Here is a 23994-nt window from a genome sequence, read left to right on the forward strand (position 1 = left end):
GTACTGCACTCCCCTCCATGTGAAGGCAAACTGAGGCTGCATTCTGCTTCCAAAGGAATGGAGAAAAATGCATTGGCAATATCGATAGTGGCATACCACTTCGCTGCCTTGGACTCCAGCTCGTACTGGAGCTCTAATATGTCTGGCACGGCAGCACTCAGTGGTGGAGTCACTTCATTCAATGCACGGTAGTCCACCGTCAATCTCCATTCTCCTTCAGATTTACGCACAGGCCAAATAGGGCTATTAAAGGGTGAGTGGGTCTTGCTGACCACCCCTTGGCTCTCCAGCTCTCGGATCATCTTATGGATGGGAATCACAGCATCTCGAGTGGTTCTATACTGTCGACGATGCACTATGGAGGTGGCAATTGGTACCTGTTGCTCTTCTCCCTTTAGAAGTCCTACTGCACATGGATTCTCGGACAGTCCAGGCAAGGTGTTCAATTGCTGGACACCCTCTGTCGCTACAGCTGCTATCCCAAATGCCCACTTGAGTCCTTTTGGGTCTTTGAAATACCCACTTCGGAGATAATCTATGCCCAAAATACATGGGGCCTCTGGGCCAGTCACAATAGGGTGTTTCTTCCACTCATTTCCCGTCAGGCTCACATCAGCTTCCACCAAAGTGAAATCCTGTGATCCCCCTGTCACACCAGCAATAGAAACGGATTCTGTCCCCACATATCTTGATGGGATCAATGTGCACTGGGCACCAGTGTCAACCAAAGCCTTATACTCCTGTGGTTCAGATGTGCCAGGCCAACGAATCCACACAGTCCAGAAAACACGATTTTCCCTAGCCTCTACCTGGCTAGAGGCAGGGCCCCTCTAAGCCTGGCTGTCCTTCTTTCCTTGGACGTATGTCTTGGAAGTTCCTTCAAGGGGATCGGACATGTCATCATCATCATATCTGACAGTTCGGCTATGGGCAACTGGAGCTGCTTTCCTTCTGGTGGGACTTCCTCTCTGAGCCCTGTCTTCCTTCAATTCACGCACCCGTTGGGCCAGAGCAGCAGTAGATCTTCCATCCCATCTCCTCATGTTTTCCCCGCAATCCCGCAGGAAGAACCACAGCTCAGTTCGTGGGGTGTATCTTCTCTCTCCATCTGGGGAACGTCTGTGTTGGGTACCAGAACCTCTGATCTGCACTGCCGAGATTTGGAGAAGGTCTTCTTTAATCTCATCTCTGAGCTTCTTATGATTCTCCTCTATCTTGTCCTCCAACTTCTGTAGACGTGTCTCCACCGCTGCGATTCTGGCGTGTGTTGGGCCATGTACAGCATCTGCATATGCTCGCAGCTTCCTTGCCATATCAAGCACGGTCTCATCCCTGTCATCCCGCTTCATTATGGCCAAAGCAGAAGCATATTCATGGGCCCAAGTCGTACGAGTTTTCGCCACATCACAGATGTGCATGGTACCAAGTCTGGATTCCTAGTTGTTATGTCATCTGAGAAGATAATCTCTGCCACTGCCATTTCTCTCAGGCGTTGGATCCCTTGTTCTATAGTCTTCCACTGGGTTTGTTGCATATAGAGATCATCTGCACACAGGTACCTTTGTGCAACACTATCCAAGACCCGTGCCCAGAGGCTGTGAGGGTCAGCCCCCCTCATCATTCCTTGGTCGATGACAGGATCATGTGACAGGGATCCCAAATGCCTCGCCTCAGTGCCATCCAGAATTGTAGCCTCACCTGCAGCATCCCAAAGACGGACTAGCAGCTAATTATGGATTCATCAGATCGTCGGGTGTAATCCTTCCTTAGGCCACGGAGGTCCTTCAGGGAAAAGGACTCAATATTGGCTTCCGACCTTGCGCCTGTTGCTCTGACTCCTGATTTTATGTCAGGAGGTGTTGAAGGTCCTTCTCCTGCATCATCATCATCATCCACTGGTCGATTGGTCTTGTCTGTGCACTTTCCACTTCTAGTGCTAGTAGCAACAGCCATTGGTTGAGGCTTATTGTCTGGTTTAGCTGCTGGCTTCGAGCCTGGGGTGTTGGCTGCAGCCTGGGTGACTGGGATAGCTGTTGATTTATCTCCCTGCCCCCCCTGCCTCTGACTGCTGCCCTACAGTATCTAGCAGCGTGCGATAAGCATATGCCAGGGCCCAGCACACTGCAATGATCTTTTTCTCTTTAGGGTCATCCTGGTACTTCTCTCTCAGGTATTTCCCCACCTCAGCTGGGTCCTGAATGTGTTGATGGGGAAAGTCCCACACTATAGGGTCAGAGAATTCCTTCAGGATTTGGCCCATGTCCTCCCATTTCCCACCCCACTCAGGATTTTCCATGCCTGGGTCTACTCCTGGGTCAGGGGTTTCATCACCCCGTCTAGAAATCTCAGCCCTCATTCTAGAAAAGCTGCAGACCATATAGAGGAAGCTTACCAAATTAAATACCAGAAAGATGGTCTCTTTAACATTCAGAGGAAACTGAACATTCTTCAATAATGATGTAACAGATTCAGAGGAGAAGAAGGAAAGCAAAGGCTGAAAAGCCTCATTCTCTGCTCCTCCTTTAACAAACTGGATGCATAACCATAGCCATGAACCATTCATACCTGGAACAGACCCCAGCATGTTTATAAACTTCTTACAAATCATTGCCACCAAGCCCAGCAGGATAGCTATTCTAGTCACAGCCCCTCTGCTATAAAAACTACGTATTAGGGACAATACCAAAGCTATTTCTGGATAAGAAAATAAACCTAGGGACCATAGAGGTATTAAGATCTCAAAAAACCCTAGGGACCAGAAATGCATGCAAGCCCTCACCCCAAGAGACATTATGAATTCAAAAAACATGGCTATTAACTACTATATAACAACACAGAGTAATGGCAACCAAAATGCACTCAAAACAGGGTTTTTCCACTCTCTCACACTGCCCCACACGTTGGGCGCCAAATTTTGTCCTAGTTTAGGGCAAATTTGGGAGAAAATCTGCAAAAGGAGGCCCTTCCAGAAAGCAAACCCACACAGCCCCTCCCTCCAACCGGTTCGGGAAGGATTCCTCGGAGAGAAGTGGAAAGAACCTGTTTATTTAACAGGCAAAGCACCCCCCAGCACACAGAATGAACAATACCAGATGATAACACTCCTTCACCACTCTGAAAAGGATGACAAATTCAGAAAGTCTCTTCTGGGAGGTGGTTGCTCTGTTGTCAGTCCCTCCGGCACTGGAGATGGCTGCTACAAGCCACGAGGTGCAAGCTCTCGGTGTTTCCAGGTCCCAGTCCAGAGCAGGTTCGAGTAGTTCCAAAAAGGGGAGGGGAAAAAAAGGAAAAAAAAAAGAAAAAAAGAAAAAAAGGAAAAAAAAACAGTCCAGGGAAAAAAAAATTGGACTGCTTAGCTAAACTAGCTAATGAGCAGAAGCAGAAGCAGAAGCAAAAGCAAGAGCAAAGCAGGAGCAAGCAAAAGCCAGAGCAAGAGCAAAGCAAAAAGCCCAGCAAAAAGCAAAAACCGCCCTATGTACTCCCTGTCTCTGTGTCCCGCCAGCCGTGGGGGAGCAGGCTGATAACAAAACCCAAAACAAAACATTCACTCTTCAGAGCCAGTCTTGAAGGCACAGAACATAATATCCAGCATAAACAGAACACACAAATGGGGATACAAGCATCATAGCGTCACCCTAGGACACCCTCCTTGTGGCTGACACAGCTCAGCCTGAGCCAATTCTCAGCAGTTCCCCGAAGACCCATCAATTAGAGGCTGCAGAGCTCTGAGCTCTTTCTCCCCTTATCACCTACAGCCCGATTGGTGTCACTGAGTGCTTTGTTCATCACTTTCCCTTTCCCCTGTTCTTCCCTCGGAAGGGAAAATGGAGGTGATGTGAGCCCCAGAGAACCAGACACTGTCGCCTTTCATGTGCCCTGACTGTGGCCTCTGCTGAACTTGCTCAGCCCAAAGAGCTCCTGAAGATGCTGAAAGGCTCCTGTCCCCAAAGGAAATGGGGTCTCCAGAGCAAGTTCGGGGGAGAAACCTCATGTGGAGCTCAGTGTTTCAAGTATCTCCCTGCAACATTTGCGGCATTGCTGAAGTCTGGCATCTGTTCTTCTGGATGCCTGACAGGTTACTAAAGTGCAGGGAAGGGGGCAAATCAATTTCAGGGGGAGGCTGGGTGTGAGTGAGCCCTTCAACGATATGAAATGCTCCTGTACTGCAACAGATTTATTGTTTTCCCTCCCGCATGTTCTGCTATTTCAGGAAGATGCTGAATGCACATCCAAGGGCGTGTGTGGACATCCGAGAATGAGAACAAAAGGTAGAGAAGTGAATTCCAAACTCGGGTGAGATTAAAAATACACCTCCGCTACCCATGTCCGACAGAATGCTGCTTCTTATTCTCCTTGCAGTATGGAACAGAGACATTTCTTCAGGGACAGAGATGGAAATGCATTTGTCACCTCAGAAAACCTTGGCCTACTGTCCTGACAGCACTGCATGGATCAGCCCCCGTGTGCCCGTCAGCGCAGCTGCTTTGCCAGCTCCCAGCCCAGGTGCTGTCAAGGAGCAGCTCGTGGCTTTGCAAAGCAGGCCGAGAGCAGCAGCAGCCGTGTCCGGAGGGCGAGAGGCGGCGGCAGAGGCGCAGCCCGCAGCAGTTTGGCGTGAGGCAGCGGCGGGCTCGGGAGCGAGGGGAGGCCGGGCGGTGCGTGGCGAGCGTGCGAGCGCGGGTCGCAGGCGGGTTGTGCGGCGCGCCGGGGCCGTGCGGGGCCGTGCGGGGTCGGTGCGGCCGGGCTCGGGGCAGAGGAAGGAGCTGCGGAGCCGCGCCCCGGGAGCCCGGCGGGCGGAGCGGCAGCGGCCCCTGCTGGCCCCGCCCGGCCCCGCCCGCGGCGGTTCGTGCCCGGCCGCAGCCCCGGCTCCTCTGCCCGTGGTCCCCAGCGCGCAGTAATACACGGCCGCGTCCCCGCGCCGGGGCACAGCCAGCCACAGCGCGCTGGAACGCCGATCTTCCGACACCCGCACATGGCCCGCACTGTCCGGCAGCTCTTTGGAGTCTTTGAAAATGCTCACGAAGAGTTCGGGTCCTCGGCCCGGCAGCTGACGGTACCAGTAGATCGTTTGGCCGGTCTGGATTTGGGGATGTGAGCAGGTGATGTTGATGCCGGTGCTCTCGGTGGTCTCCAGGAACGGCTCCTGCTCTACCTGGGCTCTGGCCACAGCCACTGCCACGGAGAAAAGCACAATCACTTTCCTTTATCTGAAAATATCATGCAGTCGGATACGGCAGAGACAGAGCAGCGTTAACTGGGATGGGTTCTGATAATAAAGAATGAGGAGTTTGTTTCTCTGAGAGGCTTTAGCTTGGGACAAGAAATAATGACGGATGTTTTGAAGGAGAATTGAAATTTTTAACGGCAGAAATGGAGGGGAACATAGATTTGCAACGAGGAATGTATGGATGGACGGATGGATGGGTGGACGGATGGATAGAGACAGAAAAGGAAAAAGGCAGCGTGGAAAGCAATGATTTACAGAGAGAAGAAAAGGTGAGGGTAGAGAAAGGGACAGAGGGTAAAAAAGAATCGAAAAGGAACAGGAGGGTAAGAGATGAATCTTGAGCAGGGGCCGATCTCACACAGCCCGCTGACCCGAAGGTCCCTGCGGCACCCAAAACGCACCGAGCAGCAGCGCGGCCAGCGCCGGCAGCCCCGCGGCCCGAGCCCGCCGCATGGCGCCGCTCCGCCGGCCGAGCCTCGCTGTGCCCCTGAGCCCCGGCTCTGCTGCGGCCGTGCCGCCTCCTCTGGGCCGCCGCCAGCTCCGCCCCGGGGCTCAGCCCCGCCTCTCACGGCACCGGCACTACGAGCGACACGAGCACCTTGGGCACGGCCGGCGACAAGAGACAGCCGTGTCCCATCGCACACACCAGCGGCACCGCGCGGGAAGCGGATCCGCCCTGCGCACACCTGCAGCGGGCAGCTGCCGGCCCCAGCCAGCTGCACTCGGGCTGCTTGTGAGCCTGGGCAGCTGCTGCTCTGGGCTGGGCAGGGCCAGGGCAGTGCTCGCTGGCCCTGCCACGGTCGGGACATTCCCTCCCGATCAGGGACGCACACGGACACACACAGGGCCGTGCTCTCCGGAGCGGAGCCCCGGACAAATCCGTGCTTCACGTGTGTCCATGCAAACGGGGCTGCTCCAAGGGCACCCAAGGCAGCAACACACAGCCAGCCCTGGGCTCTGCTGAGCACATGTGGGGCCAAAAGCAGCGGGGCTGCAGTGTGGAAGGACAGGCTCCCAGGCGAGCACCGGGGATATTCTTCTTTCCTTTTCCTGAGAGACTGCACAATGTGGAAATGAGTCAAAATAGTCCAAAGCACTTTCCCAATGGAAGTGCTGGGATGAACGCTGTCCAAACCATCAGACCATTGTACACACATGGGGATGCAACTTCTGCTGAGCATCAGGGTGAGATCAGAGTCCCTTCCCCAAGCTCAGCCTTGCACTGACACATCCCCTCCCTGCCCTGGCTTGTTGCACAGCTGAGGAAGCTCCCTGCACCAGGGTGCCTTGCACAGCACAGAGGTACAAGGCAGTGTCAGAGAGCTCCACTTCCTCCAGCTGCAGGACACTGGATTTTCTCGTGGTGTTCAGGTGCGTGGTGATCCGGCCGCTGCGCCTGGGGCCAGGCCCTGCCTGATAGGAGACCAGCTCTGGGGCTTGGCCTTTCCGCACCTGGTACCACAGCAATGCCCTAAAACCACTGGTGTGGTATTTGCAGGTGGTGTGGAAGGGGTGTCCCTGCTCCACCGTGACTGGTCCATCGTCCTGGGTGACCGTGTCCTGCCCCGTGGTGCCTGCAAGAAATTGCTGGTGAGCAGCTCCACAGGGAAAGATTCCAGGCAGGAAAAAGCAAAGTGTGTGCAAAACCCTCGTGGAGAAATCTCCCTGCCCTGCAGGCAGTTTCAGAGATGTGCCGATGGACACGGGTGAGAGTGATTTTGGGCTGTGTTTCAGAGCTCTCAGCACAGCAGGAGCCTGACAAGAAGTGGGCTTTGTCCCCGCTCCTACTGCTGCTGCTCAGACGACAGGAGAACAGCCTAAATTCAGTGTGGTAGCTCAGGCTGAGGACCCATCGAGATAGAGCAAAATGGTTCATGCTGCTTCCCCAGCCCTGTCCCCTCTGGAGGCTCCTAAGTACACAAAAGCTGAGCTTGGAAAGAGGGAGCCCTGCTTGTGTCCAGCCCAGAGAACACTGCAAGCTGCGGCAGAGCTGTGTCAGCCTGGAGGCAGAAGGGAACTCCCTGATAATGTAATGTAATGAGAAACAGTGAGGTGCCTGGGGCAGGTTTGACAGGATTTGGGAATTGACATTTAAATGGGAAGAGTGTGCATTGCAGAGACAGCTGAGATCCGCTGATGTGACTGCAGGAGGATGAGAAGAGAGAGGCAGAGGTGGATGGATTGAAAAGAGACAGAGAAGAGGTGGGAGCTTTCACTTCTCTCCTTTCCCTTTTCCTTTACAAACCAAAGAGCTTCTTCTGGAAAGGCTTGCAGAACCACAAAGAGGAGCAGATTATTACAGCCTTTCCCCTCTATTCACTGATATTTCCCCACATGACCCTGATAAGGCTGTTGAGGATTTCCTGGGGAGAGGAAGAAGCACAGGGATGCCTTGGGGCTGAGCCAGGACTTACCCAGGAGCTGGCCCAGGAAGACGGTGAGGATGAGATGTGCCAGGTGCATGGCGAGACCAAGCTGCGTGTTTGCCGAGTGAGGAAGAGCCCAAAGCACGTCCGAGCGCCGAGAGAGCAGAGCTGCCGGGAACGCCTGTGGGCGGGAGCAAAGGAAGCGGCGGCGGGAGCAGGCAGAGCAGTGCCCTGTCCTTGCCGTGCCTGAAATGCTCCGTGTGCGTTTGTCGCTCCTCCAGCAGCAGCCCCCGAGGCTCCCTCAGCCGTTGGCACTGGGAGCATCCCGTGCCCCTGCGGCCTCACTGATGGGAAGGGGCTGTTCCCGCTCAGCTCGCAGTGGAGCCTCACCTCCGCAGCTGCAATGGCCAGCTCTGCTGCACTCCCAGGCCTGGGCGCTTGGGAGCTCAGGGGCTCCTTCCCCGCTGAGGTTTCTCACCCTCCCGAGGTGTCCTCAGCTCTCTGGGGTCACTGTTCATCTCCCGATCCAGAAGGCTTTTGGAGAACTCCAAGGCTGGAGGCTGCACAGCCTCACAAGCATTCCTTGGTGGGTGCTCCCTAACCCCACGAGACCCCCTCAAACCTCCATTATCCTCCTGTTCCTCTTGTCCCTCCTTGTGGCTGACACAGCTCAGCCTGAGCCAATTCTCAGCAGTTCCCCGAAGACCCATCAATTAGAGGCTGCAGAGCTCTGAGCTCTTTCTCCCCTTATCACCTACAGCCCGATTGGTGTCACTGAGTGCTTTGTTCATCACTTTCCCTTTCCCCTGTTCTTCCCTCGGAAAGGAAAATGGAGGTGATGTGAGCCCCAGAGAACCAGACACTGTCGCCTTTCATGTGCCCTGACTGTGGCCTCTGCTGAACTTGCTCAGCCCAAAGAGCTCCTGAAGATGCTGAATGGCTCCTGTCCCCAAAGAAAATGGGGTCTCCAGAGCAAGTCTCGGGGGAGAAACCTCATGTGGAACTCAGTCCTTCAAGTGTGTCCCTGCAACATTTGCGGCATTGCTGAAATCTGGCATCTGTTCATCTGGATGCGTGACAGGTTACTAAAGTGCAGGGAAGGGGGCAAATCAATTTCAGAGGGAGGCTGGGTGTGAGCGAGCCCTTCAACGATATGAAATGCTCCTGTACTGCAACAGATTTATTGTTTTCCCTCCCGCATGTTCTGCTATTTCAGGAAGATGCTGAATGCACATCCAAGGGCGTGTGTGGACATCCGAGAATGAGAACAAAAGGTAGAGAAGTGAATTCCAAACTCGGGTGGGATTGAAAGTACACGTCCACTACCCATCCCCGGGAGAGTGCTGTTCTTATTCTCCTTGCAGTATGGAACGGAGACATTTCTGCAGAGACAGAGGTGGAGATGCCTTTTCCACCTGGGAAAGGCTTAACCAACTGACCTGATAGCACTGCATTATTTAGCCCCCGTGTGCCCGTCAGCGCAGCTGCTTTGCCAGCTCCCAGCCCAGGTGCTGTCAAGGAGCAGCTCGTGGCTTTGCAAAGCAGGCCGAGAGCAGCAGCAGCCGTGTCCGGAGGGCGAGAGGCGGCGGCAGAGGCGCAGCCCGCAGCAGTTTGGCGTGAGGCAGCGGCGGGCTCGGGAGCGAGGGGAGGCCGGGCGGTGCGTGGCGAGCGTGCGAGCGCGGGTCGCAGGCGGGTTGTGCGGCGCGCCGGGGCCGTGCGGGGCCGTGCGGGGCCGGTGCGGGCGGGCTCGGGGCAGAGGAAGGAGCTGCGGAGCCGCGCCCCGGGAGCCCGGCGGGCGGAGCGGCAGCGGCCCCTGCTGGCCCCGCCCGGCCCCGCCCGCGGCGGTTCGTGCCCGGCCGCAGCCCCGGCTCCTCTGCCCGTGGTCCCCAGCGCGCAGTAATACACGGCCGCGTCCCCGCGCCGGGGCACAGCCAGCCACAGCGCGCTGGAACGCCGATCTTCCGACGCCCGCACATGGCCCGCACTGTCCGGCAGCTCTTTGGAGTCTTTGAAAATGCTCACGAAGAGTTCGGGTCCTCGGCCCGGCAGCTGACGGTACCAGTAGATCGTTTGGCCGGTCTGGATTTGGGGATGTGAGCAGGTGATGTTGATGCCGGAGCCCTCGGTGGTCTCCAGGAACGGCTCCTGCTGCACCTGGGCTCTGGCCAAAGCCACTGCCATGGAGAAAAAAAGGATCAATTTTCTTTTGCAGAGAATGCCATGCAAGGGGAGATGGGAGCGGACGACAGAGCGGAGAGAACTTGGATATGTTTGAATACTAAAGTATTGAGACGTAATTCTCTGAGAGTATTTGATTGAAGGTAAGGACCTATGTGAGATGTTTTGAAGGTAAATCACAAAGAAATGTCAAAAATAGACTGGCTCAGAGGAATGGATGAAAGGATGGATGGATGGATGGATGGATGGATGGATGGATGGATGGATGGATGGATGCATGGATGGATGGATGCATGGATGAATGCATGGATTGATGGCTACAGACATAGAAGACAAAAGGCAACGTCTGAAGCAATGATTTACAGATGGAAGAAAATTTGAGGTCATCTGGGTGGACAGAGGACAAGTAAGAACAGAAAAGGAAGAGGAGAGCAAGAGATGAATCTTGAGCATGGGCCGATCTCACACAGCCCGCTGACCCGGACGTCCCCGGCCGCGAACGCCACGCACCGAGCAGCAGCGCGGCCAGCGCCGGCAGCCCCGCGGCCCGAGCCCGCCGCATGGCGCCGCTCCGCCGGCCGAGCCTCGCTGTGCCCCTGAGCCCCGGCTCTGCTGCGGCCGTGCCGCCTCCTCTGGGCCGCCGCCAGCTCCGCCCCGGGGCTCAGCCCTGCGCCGCTGCCGCTCGGCCTCTCGCCCAGTCCCGCCAGGGAACGGAGCGGAGGCGAGCGCGGGGGCTGCGGGGCGGCGCTCGGCTCTCTGCACGTCGCAAGCGGCGGCGCCGGGCTGGGGCCCAGGGCATCGGGCTGGCATCGTGCAGCTCAGCATTGACAGTCCCTGCCTTTCCTTCGCTCCCATCGTCTGTTCCCTCACCTCCTCCCTTTGCTGTCCTGTGGGGACTCCCGAATTGTCCTTCAGGGCCCTGGAAAGAAATGCACTCACACGGATCCAGGACCTGGGCATAAAGCCCCAGCCTTCCTGCGTGTCCATGAAACCAATCGGATGCAGCTCAGGAGAGAGCAGCTCTGCACTGGCCTGGAGACACCAGTCTGTGTCTCGATGTCTGTGTGTCCCTGTGTCCCTGTGTCCATGTGTCCATGTGTCTGCGTGTCCCTGTGTGTGGGCACTCCCAGCCATGTTGAGACACTCCCAACAATTCAAATGGAATCAAACTAAAAATCCAAACTTGAGTGAAACTATAATTCCTGGGGCTGGCAATTGGCAGTAGCAGAGTGTGATGTTTAGAGCAGCGGAGAAAGGAGAGCTCAGGAAGCAGGGACTGCATTTCAGCGCCTCTGCCCTGGACAAATCTCCTGCAGGCTGTTGCATTACTGCCCAATGGCACCCGGGCTCCTTCTGAGTCTGGGCAAATGCTGCTCTGGGATGCTCAGGGCAGAGCCGTGGAGAGCGTCTCCAGTGAGATCAACGCATTCCACTGGCTCAGTAACACAATAGGGCACAGAGACACACAGACACACACTCAGACATGCACACATACCGACACACACACAGACGCTCATTTACATCAGGAGTGGATTCATGTAGGAATTTGCGCTCCCCCATGGATTCCTGTGGACCCTGCCTGAACACAAGCGCACACAAAGCAGGAGCACAGGCAAGGACACAATCAGTCATGGACGCTGCTGAGGAAACCTGGGAACAACTGCAGCAGGGCTGGAGCCTTGTGGGGAAGGCCAAGGAGTCAGGCAAGGCTCTGGCATGGTTTGGGTACTCACAGGCTGAACACAGGGTAGGATGGCCAGAGAGACACGAATACTTTCCTGAAAGCAATTTTAACAGGGCAGGGTCAGAACCAGCAGCCCAGTGATGACACACAGGGAGGCAAAAAGCGGTGGCCATCGGGGTGAGCTGAGGAGGGAAGAAGGGGAGGTGAATATGTGAGTGTGTGGGAATAGATCTGTGTTGGGATGTGTCACGATCCGTCCTTACGAACGGAGATTGTGATGGTTCCTTACTGGATCTCAGGGTACAAAACACCAACACGGCAAGGGGTTTGCAGTAACAATCAAAACCAGTATACTTTATTGAATAGTCACAGCAAAATGCCTTGGAGGGGATTGGGGAAAAGAGAGAGAAAGCCTATGGAAAGAAAAGGGTTGAGACAAAGGGAGGCAATAGCTACCAACATAGAGGCGACGAAGTTCTTTGTGGTCCAGTCAAGGTCCAGTCCAGGTCCAGTCGAGGAGTTGCTTTCACGCTGCGGAGATCTCGAAATCTCAGGCTAACCCGAGGGGTTTTTATTAGGATTTTTCTATTGAAAGTTAGGAAGGATGAGGGAAAAGATACAATGGTCTTATGATCTCATCTGGTCAGCATTGAGCAAGGGCTATTGTCTTCTTGGTCCAGTGGTCACACCCGCAGCTACTTGCCCCCCACCCCACATATCCTCCCCCTTGGGTTAGAAGTTTCAGTCTCAGTTCTTAGGAGAAAAGGAGTCTTTTCCATATTGGGATCTCATGTCTCAGTCTTGGAGGGAATGGCTTCTCCCATCTCAGTCCATCTGTCACGGTGGTTGTACAGTGGATGAAGGGTCTTCTCTGGAGATCACCAAAAGGTCATTCCAGAAAAGAGTCCAGCCAGGTTAGGAGGTGGAGAAATCCCAAGGCCATTGTAGCAAAGCGATACAGGCAAAGAAGGGCAAAGTGCCCCTTCTCCTTTCACTGGGTTCGGTGTTCCATGGGGTGGATAAACACACCTGCGAACAATAACTCAAGTTCCAGTCCCGGGGCCCTGACAAGCCCCCACCAAACCAGGATATCGAACAGGATGCCCGGTGGACTGAATATCATGAGGTAGATGAGAGTATCTTCGGACAGAGTATCACAGCATGTGCTTTGTGTGTGCACATCTCTGGACAGGAGTGTTCATGTAGATGTGCGGGCAAAGGCTTGGGTGCAGGAGCAGGAATAGGAGCGAGCGTGCATGTTTGCACATCAGTAAGGACATGGCAGAAGGAGAAGTGTCTGTGCCTGGGTCTCCTTTGGAAATGAATGTGCACAGACCTCTTCATAGATGCAGAGCTATGAGTTACTCTTTGGGTGTGTGCAAGCTCCAGAGTGTGTTTGTGGTACCGTGCACTATTCTGTGTGAAATAAGAATTTGTTAATAAGTTCTTCTCCTACTCTGGGTGATGCTTTATTCCCTGCAAGGCGTCAGAGAGGCTGAGGGATGTGATGGAAGGGAGGAGAAGCAATAGCAGTTAAACTGAGGGCAAGCTGGCCCGGAGTGTGACAGCCCTTTTCCCTGTCATTTGTCAGCACGTCCCCTTCCTCACCGACCCACGAGCCAACGTCTCCTGAGCTTTCCTTTGGCTGCCCATAGACTCAGAAATCCCTTCCCTGAGTGCCTCAACCGCTGCCGAAATGTTCCTCTCCAGCAGAATTGTTTCGTACGCCTTGCAGGGCAGCATCCTTGTGCTCGGAGGTGTCTCTGGCAGGAGGCCAGGCCGTGTGCGGGGCCCGTGGTGGTTCCCGATCGGGGTGGCGCGGGTTCCAGGCGCGGCTCGGTCCGTGCCCCGCCGAGCGGCGTCAGCCGGGAGCGGAGCGGCCCCTGCTGGCCCCGCCCGGCCCCGCCCGCGGCGGTTCGTGCCCGGCCGCAGCCCCGGCTCCTCTGCCCGTGGCCCCCAGCGCGCAGTAATACACGGCCGCGTCCCCGCGCCGGGGCACAGCCAGCCACTGCGCGCTGGAACGCCGATCTACCGGCACCGTCAGACGCCCTTCAGGGGCTCGCACCTCCTTGGAGGCTTTAGCAGTGACCGCCACGAGTTCGGGGCTTTGGCCCGGCAGCTGACGGTAGAAATGGATGAAATTGCCCATCCGGATATTGGCGTGTGAGCACTTGATGCTGATGCCGGTGCCCTCGGTGGTCTCCAGGAACGGCTCCTGCTCTACCTGGGCTCTGGCCGCAGCCACTGCCATGGAGAAAAGCACAATCACTTTTCTTTATCAGAAAATGCCATGCAGTCGGATACGGCACAGACAGAGCAGCGTTAACTGGGATGCGTTCTGATAATAAAGAATGAGGAGTTTGTTTCTCTGAGAGGCTTTAGCAAGGGACAAGAATTAATGACGGATGTTTTGAAGGAGAATTGAAATTTTTTAAGGGCAGAAAGGGAGGGGAACATTGATTTGCAACGAGGAATGTATGGATGGATACAGAAATAGAAGACAAAAGGCAGCGTGGAAAGCAATGATTTACAGAGAGAAGAAAAGGTGAGGGTAGAGAAAGGGACAGAGGGTAAAAAAGAATCGAAAAGGAACAGGAGGGTAAGAGATGAATCTTGAGCAGGGGCCGATCTCACACAGCCCGCTGACCCGAAGGTCCCTGCGGCACCCAAAACGCACCGAGCAGCAGCGCGGCCAGCGCCGGCAGCCCCGCGGCCCGAGCCCGCCGCATGGCGCCGCTCCGCCGGCCGAGCCTCGCTGTGCCCCTGAGCCCCGGCTCTGCTGCGGCCGTGCCGCCTCCTCTGGGCCGCCGCCAGCTCCGCCCCGGGGCTCAGCCCCGCCTCTCACGGCACCGGCACTACGAGCGACACGAGCACCTTGGGCACGGCCGGCGACAAGAGACAGCCGTGTCCCATCGCACACACCAGCGGCACCGCGCGGGAAGCGGATCCGCCCTGCGCACACCTGCAGCGGGCAGCTGCCGGCCCCAGCCAGCTGCACTCGGGCTGCTTGTGAGCCTGGGCAGCTGCTGCTCTGGGCTGGGCAGGGCCAGGGCAGTGCTCGCTGGCCCTGCCACGGTCGGGACATTCCCTCCCGATCAGGGACGCACACGGACACACACAGGGCCGTGCTCTCCGGAGCGGAGCCCCGGACAAATCCGTGCTTCACGTGTGTCCATGCAAACGGGGCTGCTCCAAGGGCACCCAAGGCAGCAACACACAGCCAGCCCTGGGCTCTGCTGAGCACATGTGGGGCCAAAAGCAGCAGGGCTGCAGTGTGGAAGGACAGGCTCCCAGGCGAGCACAGGGGATATTCTTCTTTCCTTTTCCTGAGAGACTGCACAATGTGGAAATGAGTCAAAATAGTCCAAAGCACTTTCCCAATGGAAGTGCTGGGATGAACGCTGTCCAAACCATCAGACCATTGAACACACATGGGGATGCAACTTCTGCTGAGCATCAGGGTGAGATCAGAGTCCCTTCCCCAAGCTCAGCCTTGCACTGACACATCCCCTCCCTGCCCTGGCTTGTTGCACAGCTGAGGAAGCTCCCTGCACCAGGGTGCCTTGCACAGCACAGAGGTACAAGGCAGTGTCAGAGAGCTCCACTTTCTCCAGCTGCAGGACACTGGATTTTCTCGTGGTGTTCAGGTGCGTGGTGATCCGGCCGCTGCGCCTGGGGCCAGGCCCTGCCTGATAGGAGACCAGCTCTGGGGCTTGGCCTTTCCGCACCTGGTACCACAGCAATGCCCTAAAACCACTGGTGTGGTATTTGCAGGTGGTGTGGAAGGGGTGTCCCTGCTCCACCGTGACTGGTCCATCGTCCTGGGTGACCGTGTCCTGCCCCGTGGTGCCTGCAAGAAATTGCTGGTGAGCAGCTCCACAGGGAAAGACAATGGGAAGGAAATGGAAGTGCATGGAAAACTCTGGTGGAGAAATCTCCCTGCCTTGTTGCAGAGCCCTGAGAGATTTTTGGCAGGAGCTCGGAGCTCTTTGCTCTGCATTACCCAAAGCAGAGCTGGGCTGTGTCCCTGCTGCCGGTCCCCGTGCTGCTTAAAGGCCCAAGGAACAGTCTGTCATGCTTGAGCTTTGTGTGCAGGAGCCAGCACCCTCCACCTCCCTGAGGAGCCCAGTGAGGTACAGCAGAATGGTTCATCCTGCTTCCCCATCTCTGTCACCTCTGAGGGCTCCTCGATCCCTGAGAGCACACAAAACTGAGCTTGGAAAGAGGGAGCCCTGGTTGTGTTGCCAATTGAGAGAACTCTGGAAGCCGTGGCAGAGCTGCGTCAGCCTGGAGGCAGAATGGGACTCCCTGCTAATGTTAGTGGAGTGAGAACATTGAGGTGCCTGGGGAGGGTTTGACAGGATCTGGGAATGTAAAGTTTAAATGGGAGGAATGTGGGGCTGGAGAGACAACTGAGATCCGCTGATGTGACTGCGGGAAGATCATAAGAGAGAGGCAGAGGGAGATGATTTTAAGGTTAGAGAAAAGACAGAGAAGAGATCTGAGGTTTCTCTTCCTTCCCTTTTCCTTTGCAAATCGAAGAACTTCTTGAACAAACACTTGCAAAACCACAAAGGGAAGCTGATTTCTCTCAGTCTTTTCCCTCTATTCACCGTATTTCCCAAAAAGGTCTTGATTGGGCTCTCGAGGGTTTCCTGTGGGCAGAGAGAAGAAGAGAAAGAAGAGACTAGGGGTGCCTTGGGGAAGAGCCAGGACTTACCCAGGAGCTGGCCCAGGAAGACGGTGAGGATGAGATGTGCCAGGTGCATGGCGAGACCAAGCTGCGTGTTTGCCGAGTGAGGAAGAGCCCAAAGCACGTCCGAGCGCCGAGAGAGCAGAGCTGCCGGGAACGCCTGTGGGCGGGAGCAAAGGAAGCGGCGGCGGGAGCAGGCAGAGCAGTGCCCTGTCCTTGCCGTGCCTGAAATGCTCCGTGTGCGTTTGTCGCTCCTCCAGCAGCAGCCCCCGAGGCTCCCTCAGCCGTTGGCACTGGGAGCATCCCGTGCCCCTGCGGCCTCACTGATGGGAAGGGGCTGTTCCCGCTCAGCTCGCACTGGAGCCTCACCTCCGCAGCTGCAATGGCCAGCTCTGCTGCACTCCCAGGCCTGGGCGCTTGGGAGCTCAGGGGCTTCTTCCCCGCTGAGGTTTCTCACCCTCCCGAGGTGTCCTCAGCTCTCTGGGGTCACTGTTCATCTCCCGATCCAGAAGGCTTTTGGAGAACTCCAAGGCTGGAGGCTGCACAGCCTCACAAGCATTCCTTGGTAGGTGCTCCCTAACCCCACGAGACCCCCTCAAACCTCCGTTATCCTCCTGTTCCTCTTGTCCCTCCTTGTGGCTGACACAGCTCAGCCTGAGCCAATTCTCAGCAGTTCCCCGAAGGCCCATCAATTAGAGGCTGCAGAGCTCTGAGCTCTTTCTCCCCTTATCACCTACGGCCCGATTGGTGTCACTGAGTGCTTTGTTCATCACTTTCCCTTTCCCCTGTTCTTCCCTCGGAAAGGAAAATGGAGGTGATGTGAGCCCCAGAGAACCAGACACTGTCGCCTTTCATGTGCCCTGACTGTGGCCTCTGCTGAACTTGCTCAGCCCAAAGAGCTCCTGAAGATGCTGAAAGGCTCCTGTCCCCAATGGAAATGGGGTCTCCAGAGCAAGTCTCGGGGGAGAAACCTCATGTGGAGCTCAGTCCTTCAAGTTTCTCCCTCCACTACTTTTAGCATTGCTAATCCCTGGCGTTTGATTTTCTGGGTAAGTGAGATGTTACTGATGTGGAAGGAAAGGGACCAATCAGGTTTGGTGGGAAGGTGGGTGTCATAGGCTCCTCGGCAGATTTGAAACGCTCCTGTACTCACAGTGATTGATCGTTTTCCCTTCCCAATGTTCTACTGTTTCAGAAAGATGCTGAATGCACATCCATGGGTGTTTGTGGATATTTGGGGAGGGGAATAAAATGTAGAGAAGTGAATTCCAGGCTCTGGTGGGATTCAATTAACAAGTTCTTTACCCATCCCTGGGAGAATGCTGCTTCTTATTCTCCTTGCAGTATGGAACAGAGACATTTCTGCAGAGACAGAGGTGGACATTCCTCGGTCACCTCAGAAAGCCTCACTGAAAACCTCTCTCAATCCATGACCCCTTGACGCGACAGCACTGCATTATTTAGCCCCCGTGTGCCCGTCAGCGCAGCTGCTTTGCCAGCTCCCAGCCCAGGTGCTGTCAAGGAGCAGCTCGTGGCTTTGCAAAGCAGGCCGAGAGCAGCAGCAGCCGTGTCCGGAGGGCGAGAGGCGGCGGCAGAGGCGCAGCCCGCAGCAGTTTGGCGTGAGGCAGCGGCGGGCTCGGGAGCGAGGGGAGGCCGGGCGGTGCGTGGCGAGCGTGCGAGCGCGGGTCGCAGGCGGGTTGTGCGGCGCGCCGGGGCCGTGCGGGGCCGTGCGGGGCCGGTGCGGGCGGGCTCGGGGCAGAGGAAGGAGCTGAGGAGCCGCGCCCCGGGAGCCCGGCGGGCGGAGCGGCAGCGGCCCCTGCTGGCCCCGCCCGGCCCCGCCCGCGGCGGTTCGTGCCCGGCCGCAGCCCCGGCTCCTCTGCCCGTGGTCCCCAGCGCGCAGTAATACACGGCCGCGTCCCCGCGCCGGGGCGCAGCCAGCCACAGCGCGCTGGAGCGACGATCTTTCGACACCGTCAGACGCCCTTCAGGGGCTCGCACCTTCTTGGCCGCTTTAGCAGTGACCGCCACGAGTTCGGGGCTTTGGCCCGGCAGCTGACGGTAGAAATGGATGAAATCGCCAGTCCGGATATTGGCGTGTGAGCACTTGATGCTGATGCTGGTGCCCTCGGTGGTCTCCAGGAACGGCTCCTGCTGCACTTGAGCTCTGACCGCAGCCACTGCCAGGGAGAGAAAAGAAACAAACTTCAACTCCTACTTTCTACCCAGCTCTGCCTGCCAACCCCCAGAACAAAGCCCGCAGAAGCAGCCAGGAACACAGAGAGATGAGGAGGAAAACTGTTCCTGGGGATGTCACAGACACATGTAGGAATGGAAGTGTCCATTAATCGTTTGTGGAGAGATGAACGAGTGAATGACAGAAGGATCGGTGCAGTCACTTGAGAACGGGAGGATGTGGGAGAAAGCACACAAAGACAAGAAGAAAAAGAGCAAGGGGTATGGACAGACTTCGTGAGTAATAAAGAAGGAATGCTTGTGCCGGGTTGGGAAGAGAAAATAATCCGGAGATTTCTGCGGACTATGGGATGGAGAAGCGTAAGGGATACACAAGAGAACCGCTCTCGGGAAGAGGTCTGAGAAGAAGCCAGGCTGGACAGCAGCCTCCGGGGAGATGCGGGATCACCCAAACCCCGACCCGGCCCCTGCGGCACCCAAAACGCACCGAGCAGCAGCGCGGCCAGCGCCGGCAGCCCCGCGGCCCGAGCCCGCCGCATGGCGCCGCTCCGCCGGCCGAGCCTCGCTGTGCCCCTGAGCCCCGGCTCTGCTGCGGCCGTGCCGCCTCCTCTGGGCCGCCGCCAGCTCCGCCCCGGGGCTCAGCCCTGCGCCGCTGCCGCTCGGGCTCTCGCCCAGTCCCGCCAGGGAACGGAGCGGAGGCGAGCGCGGGGGCTGCGGGGCGGCGCTCGGCTCTCTGCACGTCGCAAGCGGCGGCGCCGGGCTGGGGCCCAGGGCATCGGGCTGGCATCGTGCAGCTCAGCATCGACACTCCCTGCCTTTCCTTCGCTCCCATCATCTGTTCCCGCACCTCCTCCCTTTGCTGTCCTGTGGGGACTCCCGAATTGTCCTTCAGGGCGCTGGAAAGAAATGCACTCACACGGATCCAGGACGTGGGCACAAAGCCCCAGGCTTCCTGCGTGTCCATGAAACCAATCGGATGCAGCACAGGGGAGAGCAGCTGTGCACTGGTATGGACAGACCTGTGTGTATTTGTATGTCTCTATGTCCATGTATCCATGTTTCCATGTGTCTGTGAGCCCTCCCAGTCGTGCTGAGGCACTCACAACCTTTGAAACGGAATTAAGCTAAAAATCCCGACTTGGTGAAACCATTTTTGTTCGGACTGACAATTGGCAGTAGCAAAGTGTGATGTGTTTAGGGCAGCTGGGAAAGGAGATCTCAGGAAGCAGGGACTGCATTTCAGCACCTCTTCCCTGGACAACTCTACCGCGGGCTGCCCCATCATTGTCCAGTTACACCCGGGCTCCTTCTGAGTCTGGGCAAATGCTGCTCTGGGATGCTCAGGGCAGAGCCGTGGAGAGCGTCTCCAGTGAGATCAACGCATTCCACTGGCTCAGTAACACAATAGGACACACACTCACACACACAGACGCACACAGACACACACACAGAGGCTCCGTCACATCGGGGGGGATTCATGCAGGAATTTGTGCTCCCCCATGGATTCCTGTGGACCCTGCCTGAACACAAGCGCACACAAAGCAGCAGCACAGGCAAGGACACAATCAGCCATGGACGCTGCTGAGGAAACCCGGGAACAACTGCAGCAGGGCTGGAGCCTTGTGGGGAAGGCCAAGGAGTCAGGCAAGGCCCTGGCATGGTTTGGGTACTCACAGGCTGAACACAGGGTAGGATGTCCAGCGAATCATGGCTACTTTCCTGAAGGCAATTTTAACAGGGCAGGGTCAGAACCAGCAGCCCAGTGATGACACACAGAGAGGCAAAAAGCGGTGGCCATCGGGGTGAGCTGAGGAGGGAAGAAGGCAAGGTGAATATGTGAGTGTGTGGGAATCGATCTGTGTTGGGATGTGTCACGATCCATCCTTAGGAACGGAGATTGTGATGGTTCCTTACTGGATCTCAGGGTACAAAACACCAACACGGCAAGGGGTTTGCAGTAACAATCAAAACCAGTATACTTTATTGAATAGTCACAGCAAAATGCCTTGGAGGGGATTGGGGGAAAAAGAGAGAAAGCCTATGGAAAGAAAACGGTTGAGAGAAAGGGAGGCAATAGCTACCAACCTAGAGTTGACGAAGTTCATTGTGGTCCAGTCGAGGTCCAGTCCAGGTCCAGTCGAGGAGTCGCTTTCACGCTGTGGAGATCTCGAAATCTCAGGCTAACCCGGGGGGTTTTTATGAGGATTTTTCTATTGAAAGTTGGAAAGGAGGGGGGAAAAGATACAATGTTCTCATTATCTCATCTGGTCAGCATTGAGCAAGGGCTATTTTCTTTTTGGTCCCGTGGTCACACCTGCAGCTACTTGCCCCCCACCCCACACATCCCCCTCCTTGGGTTAGAAGTTTCAATCTCAGTTCTTAGGAGAAAAGGAGTCTTCTCCATATTGGGTTTTCCTGTCTCAGTCTTGGAGGGAATGGCTTCTCCCAATCTCAGTCCATCTGTCACGGTGGTTGTACAGTGGTTGAAGGGTCTTCTCTGGAGACCACCAAAAGGTCATTCCAGAAAAGAGTCCAGCCAGGTTAGGAGGTGGAGAAATCCCAGGGCCATTGTAGCAAAGCGATGCAGGCAAAGAAGGGCAAAGTGCCCCTTCTCCTTTCACTGGGTTCGGTGTTCCATGGGGTGGACAAACACACCTGCGAACAACAACTCAAGTTCCAGTCCCGGGGCCCTGACAAGCCCCCACCAAACCAGGATGTCGAACAGGATGCCCAGTGGTCTGAATATCATGAGGTAGATGAGAGTATCTTCGGACAAAGTATCACGGGATGTGCATTCTGTGTGCACATCTCTGGACAGGAGTGTTCACGTAGATGTGCGGGCAAAGGCTTGGATGCAGGAGCAGGAATAGGAGCGAGCGTGTGTGTTTGCACATCAGTGGGGACATGGCAGAAGGAGAAGTGTCTGTGCCTGGGTCTCCTTTGGAAATGAATGTGCACAGACCTCTTCATAGATGCAGAGCTATGAGTTACTCTTTGGGTGTGTGCAAGCTCCAGAGTGTGTTTGTGGTACCGTGCACTATTCTATGTGCAATAAGAGTTTGTTAATAAGTTCTTCTCCTACTCTGGGTGATGCTTTATTCCCAGCAAGGTGTCTGGGAGGCTGAGGGATGTGATGGAAGGGAGGAGAAGCAATAGCAGTTAAACTGAGGGCAAGCTGGCCCGGAGTGTGTCACCCTTTTCCCTGTCATTTGTCAGCAGGTTCCCTTCCTCACCGATCCAGGAGCCAACATCTCCTGAGCCTTCCTTTGGCTGCCCATAGGCTCAGAAATACCTTCCCTGAGTGCCTCAACCGCTGCTGAAATGTTCGTCTGCAGCAGAATTGTTTCGTACGCCTTGCAGGGCAGCATCCTTGTGCTCGGAGGTGTCTCTGGCAGGAGGCCAGGCCGTGTGCGGGGCCCGTGGTGGTTCCCGTTCGGGGTGGCGCGGGTTCCAGGCGCGGCTCGGTCCGTGCCCCGCCGAGCGGCGTCAGCCGGGAGCGGAGCGGCCCCTGCTGGCCCCGCCCGGCCCCGCCCGCGGCGGTTCGTGCCCGGCCGCAGCCCCGGCTCCTCTGCCCGTGGCCCCCAGCGCGCAGTAATACACGGCCGCGTCCCCGCGCCGGGGCACAGCCAGCCACAGCGCGCTGGAGCGCCCGTCCTCCGACACCGACAGCGTTCCTGCAATGCCCGGCACATCCTTGGAGTCTTTGAGTGTGCTCACGAGGAATTCGGGTGCTCGGCCTGGGAGCTGGCGGTACCAGTGGATGTAATCGCTGGTCTGGATTTGGGGATGTGAGCAGGTGATGTTGATGCCGGTGCCCTCGGTGGTCTCCAGGAACGGCTCCTGCTGGACCTGAGCTCTGGTCACAGCCACTGCAACGGAGAAAAGAGCAATCACTTTCCATTGGCATCAAAGGCCACGAACGCAAAGAGCAAAGAGGGCGTTACAGGACAGGTCACAGGTAGATGGTATATTTTGAGAATAAAGCATGGAGATACTATTTCTCTGAAAATAATTTAACGGAAATAGGAATGTGGTATATTTTATGGAAGTCAGAATGTGGGAGAAGTGTCAGACTGCAGAAGTGGAGATTGGAATGAAGAAACGAGAACGGCTGAAATGCAGGGATGAATAAATGTTTGTATGAGTTAATGTATGGAGCTGTAGAGCGGGGAAGCTGGGAGTGAACGGAATCATTGAGGAGAGAAGGACTGAGGTCAGTGGGTGAAAAAGAAGCAAGGAGAAGCAGGAGTGCCAGATACAAATGCTGAGACCAATGGTTATTAAAGGCAGACACAGCGCCAGCCCCTGCCTCCGCCACCTCCACCGCCAGCCCCCGCGTACCGAGCAGCAGCGCGGCCAGCGCCGGCAGCCCCGCGGCCCGAGCCCGCCGCATGGCGCCGCTCCGCCGGCCGAGCCTCGCTGTGCCCCTGAGCCCCGGCTCTGCTGCGGCCGTGCCGCCTCCTCTGGGCCGCCGCCAGCTCCGCCCCGGGGCTCAGCCCTGCGCCGCTGCCGCTCGGGCTCTCGCCCAGTCCCGCCAGGGAACGGAGCGGAGGCGAGCGCGGGGGCTGCGGGGCGGCGCTCGGCTCTCTGCACGTCGCAAGCGGCGGCGCCGGGCTGGGGCCCAGGGCATCGGGCTGGCATCGTGCAGCTCAGCATCGACAGTCCCTGCCTTTCCTTCGCTCCCGTCGTCTGTTCCCTCACCTCCTCCCTTTGCTGTTCTGTGGGGACTCCCGAATTGTCCTTCAGGGCCCTGTAAAGAAATGCACTCACACGGATCCAGGACGTGGGCACAAAGCCCCAGCCTTTCTGCGTGTCCATGAAACCAATCGGATGCAGCACAGGGGAGAGCAGCTGTGCATTGGCCTGGAGAGACCTGTGTGTGTGTTGATGAGTCCGGGTGTCCACGAGTTCATGTGCATGTGTGTTTCTGCATTTAGGGCAGCTCTAAAAGGTGGGCTCAGGAAGCAGGGACTGCATTTCAGCGCCTCTTCCCTGGACAAATCTCCTGCAGGTTGCTCCATCATTGTCCAGTGACACCCGGGCTCCTTCTGAGTCTGGGCAAATGCTGCTCTGGGATGCTCAGGGCAGAGCCGTGGAGAGCGTCTCCAGTGAGATCAACGCATTCCACTGGCTCAGTAACACAATAGGACAGACAGACACTCAGAGATACACACACACAGACACAGAGGCTCCTGTATATTGGGGTGGATTCATGCTCGAATTTGCGCTCCCCCATGGATTCCTGTGGACCCTGCCTGAACACAAGCGCACACAAAGCAGGAGCACAGGCAAGGACACAATCAGCCGTGGACGCTGCTGAGGAAACCTGGGAACAACTGCAGCAGGGCTGGAGCCTTGTGGGGAAGGCCAAGGAGTCAGGCAAGGCTCTGGCATGGTTTGGGTACTCACAGGCTGAACACAGGGTAGGATGTCCAGCGAATCACGGCTACTTTCCTGAAGGCAATTTTAACAGGGCAGGGTCAGAACCAGCAGCCCAATGGCGTCACATGGGGAGGCAAAAAGCGGTGGCCATCGGGGTGAGCTGAGGAGGGAAGAAGGGAAGGTGAATATGTGAGTGTGTGTTGGGATGTGCTTTGTGTGTGCCCATCTCTGGACAGGAGTGTTCACGTAGATGTGCGGGCAAAGGCTTGGGTGC

General features: G+C 56.5%; 3 protein-coding genes and 3 gene segments (V, D, J or C); all 6 read right to left on the reverse strand.

Annotated features, from left to right (window-relative positions):
- Positions 1 to 4426: 4426 nt before the first annotated feature.
- LOC119711997 lies at positions 4427 to 7891 on the reverse strand. The gene is made up of 2 exons (XM_038162799.1): positions 7639 to 7891; positions 4427 to 5169 (listed from the first exon to the last, which is right to left on the reverse strand). The coding sequence occupies exons 1-2, from the start codon at positions 7685 to 7687 to the stop codon at positions 4427 to 4429; spliced, it is 792 nt and encodes a 263-aa protein (XP_038018727.1). The 5' UTR covers positions 7688 to 7891.
- Positions 7892 to 8735: 844 nt separating this feature from the next.
- On the reverse strand, positions 8736 to 10942 carry LOC119711998. The segment is given in 3 exon segments: positions 8736 to 8813; positions 9417 to 9764; positions 10279 to 10942. Coding segments are annotated over 3 exon segments (478 nt in total).
- A 740-nt stretch (positions 10943 to 11682) lies between these two features.
- On the reverse strand, positions 11683 to 14181 carry LOC119712268. The gene is given in 3 exon segments (XM_038163310.1): positions 11683 to 13402; positions 13404 to 13696; positions 14130 to 14181. Coding segments are annotated over 3 exon segments (708 nt in total). The 3' UTR covers positions 11683 to 13039.
- LOC119712277 lies at positions 13707 to 17181 on the reverse strand. The segment is given in 2 exon segments: positions 13707 to 15302; positions 16173 to 17181. Coding segments are annotated over 2 exon segments (432 nt in total).
- Positions 17182 to 17446: 265 nt separating this feature from the next.
- Positions 17447 to 19286, reverse strand: LOC119711999. The segment is given in 3 exon segments: positions 17447 to 17507; positions 17923 to 18322; positions 18826 to 19286. Coding segments are annotated over 3 exon segments (513 nt in total).
- Positions 19287 to 19328: 42 nt separating this feature from the next.
- Positions 19329 to 23990, reverse strand: LOC119712267. Its single transcript, XM_038163308.1, is given in 3 exon segments — positions 19329 to 21913; positions 21915 to 22207; positions 22680 to 23990. Coding segments are annotated over 3 exon segments (708 nt in total). The 5' UTR covers positions 22732 to 23990; the 3' UTR covers positions 19329 to 21550.
- Positions 23991 to 23994: the final 4 nt, after the last annotated feature.

Source organism: Motacilla alba, chromosome 27, assembly GCF_015832195.1.
Source record: "Motacilla alba alba isolate MOTALB_02 chromosome 27, Motacilla_alba_V1.0_pri, whole genome shotgun sequence".
Taxonomy (NCBI): Eukaryota; Metazoa; Chordata; class Aves; order Passeriformes; family Motacillidae; genus Motacilla; species Motacilla alba.

Bases quoted from the DNA above. Each gene is read 5' to 3' on its own strand.
- LOC119711997 (XM_038162799.1), bottom strand. From the start codon at position 7,687: ATGCACCTGGCACATCTCATCCTCACCGTCTTCCTGGGCCAGCTCCTG. The intron at 5,170-7,638 runs GTAAGTCCTGGC...TCTCCGTGGCAG, and splicing joins CTTCCTGGGCCAGCTCCTGG to TGGCTGTGGCCAGAGCCCAG.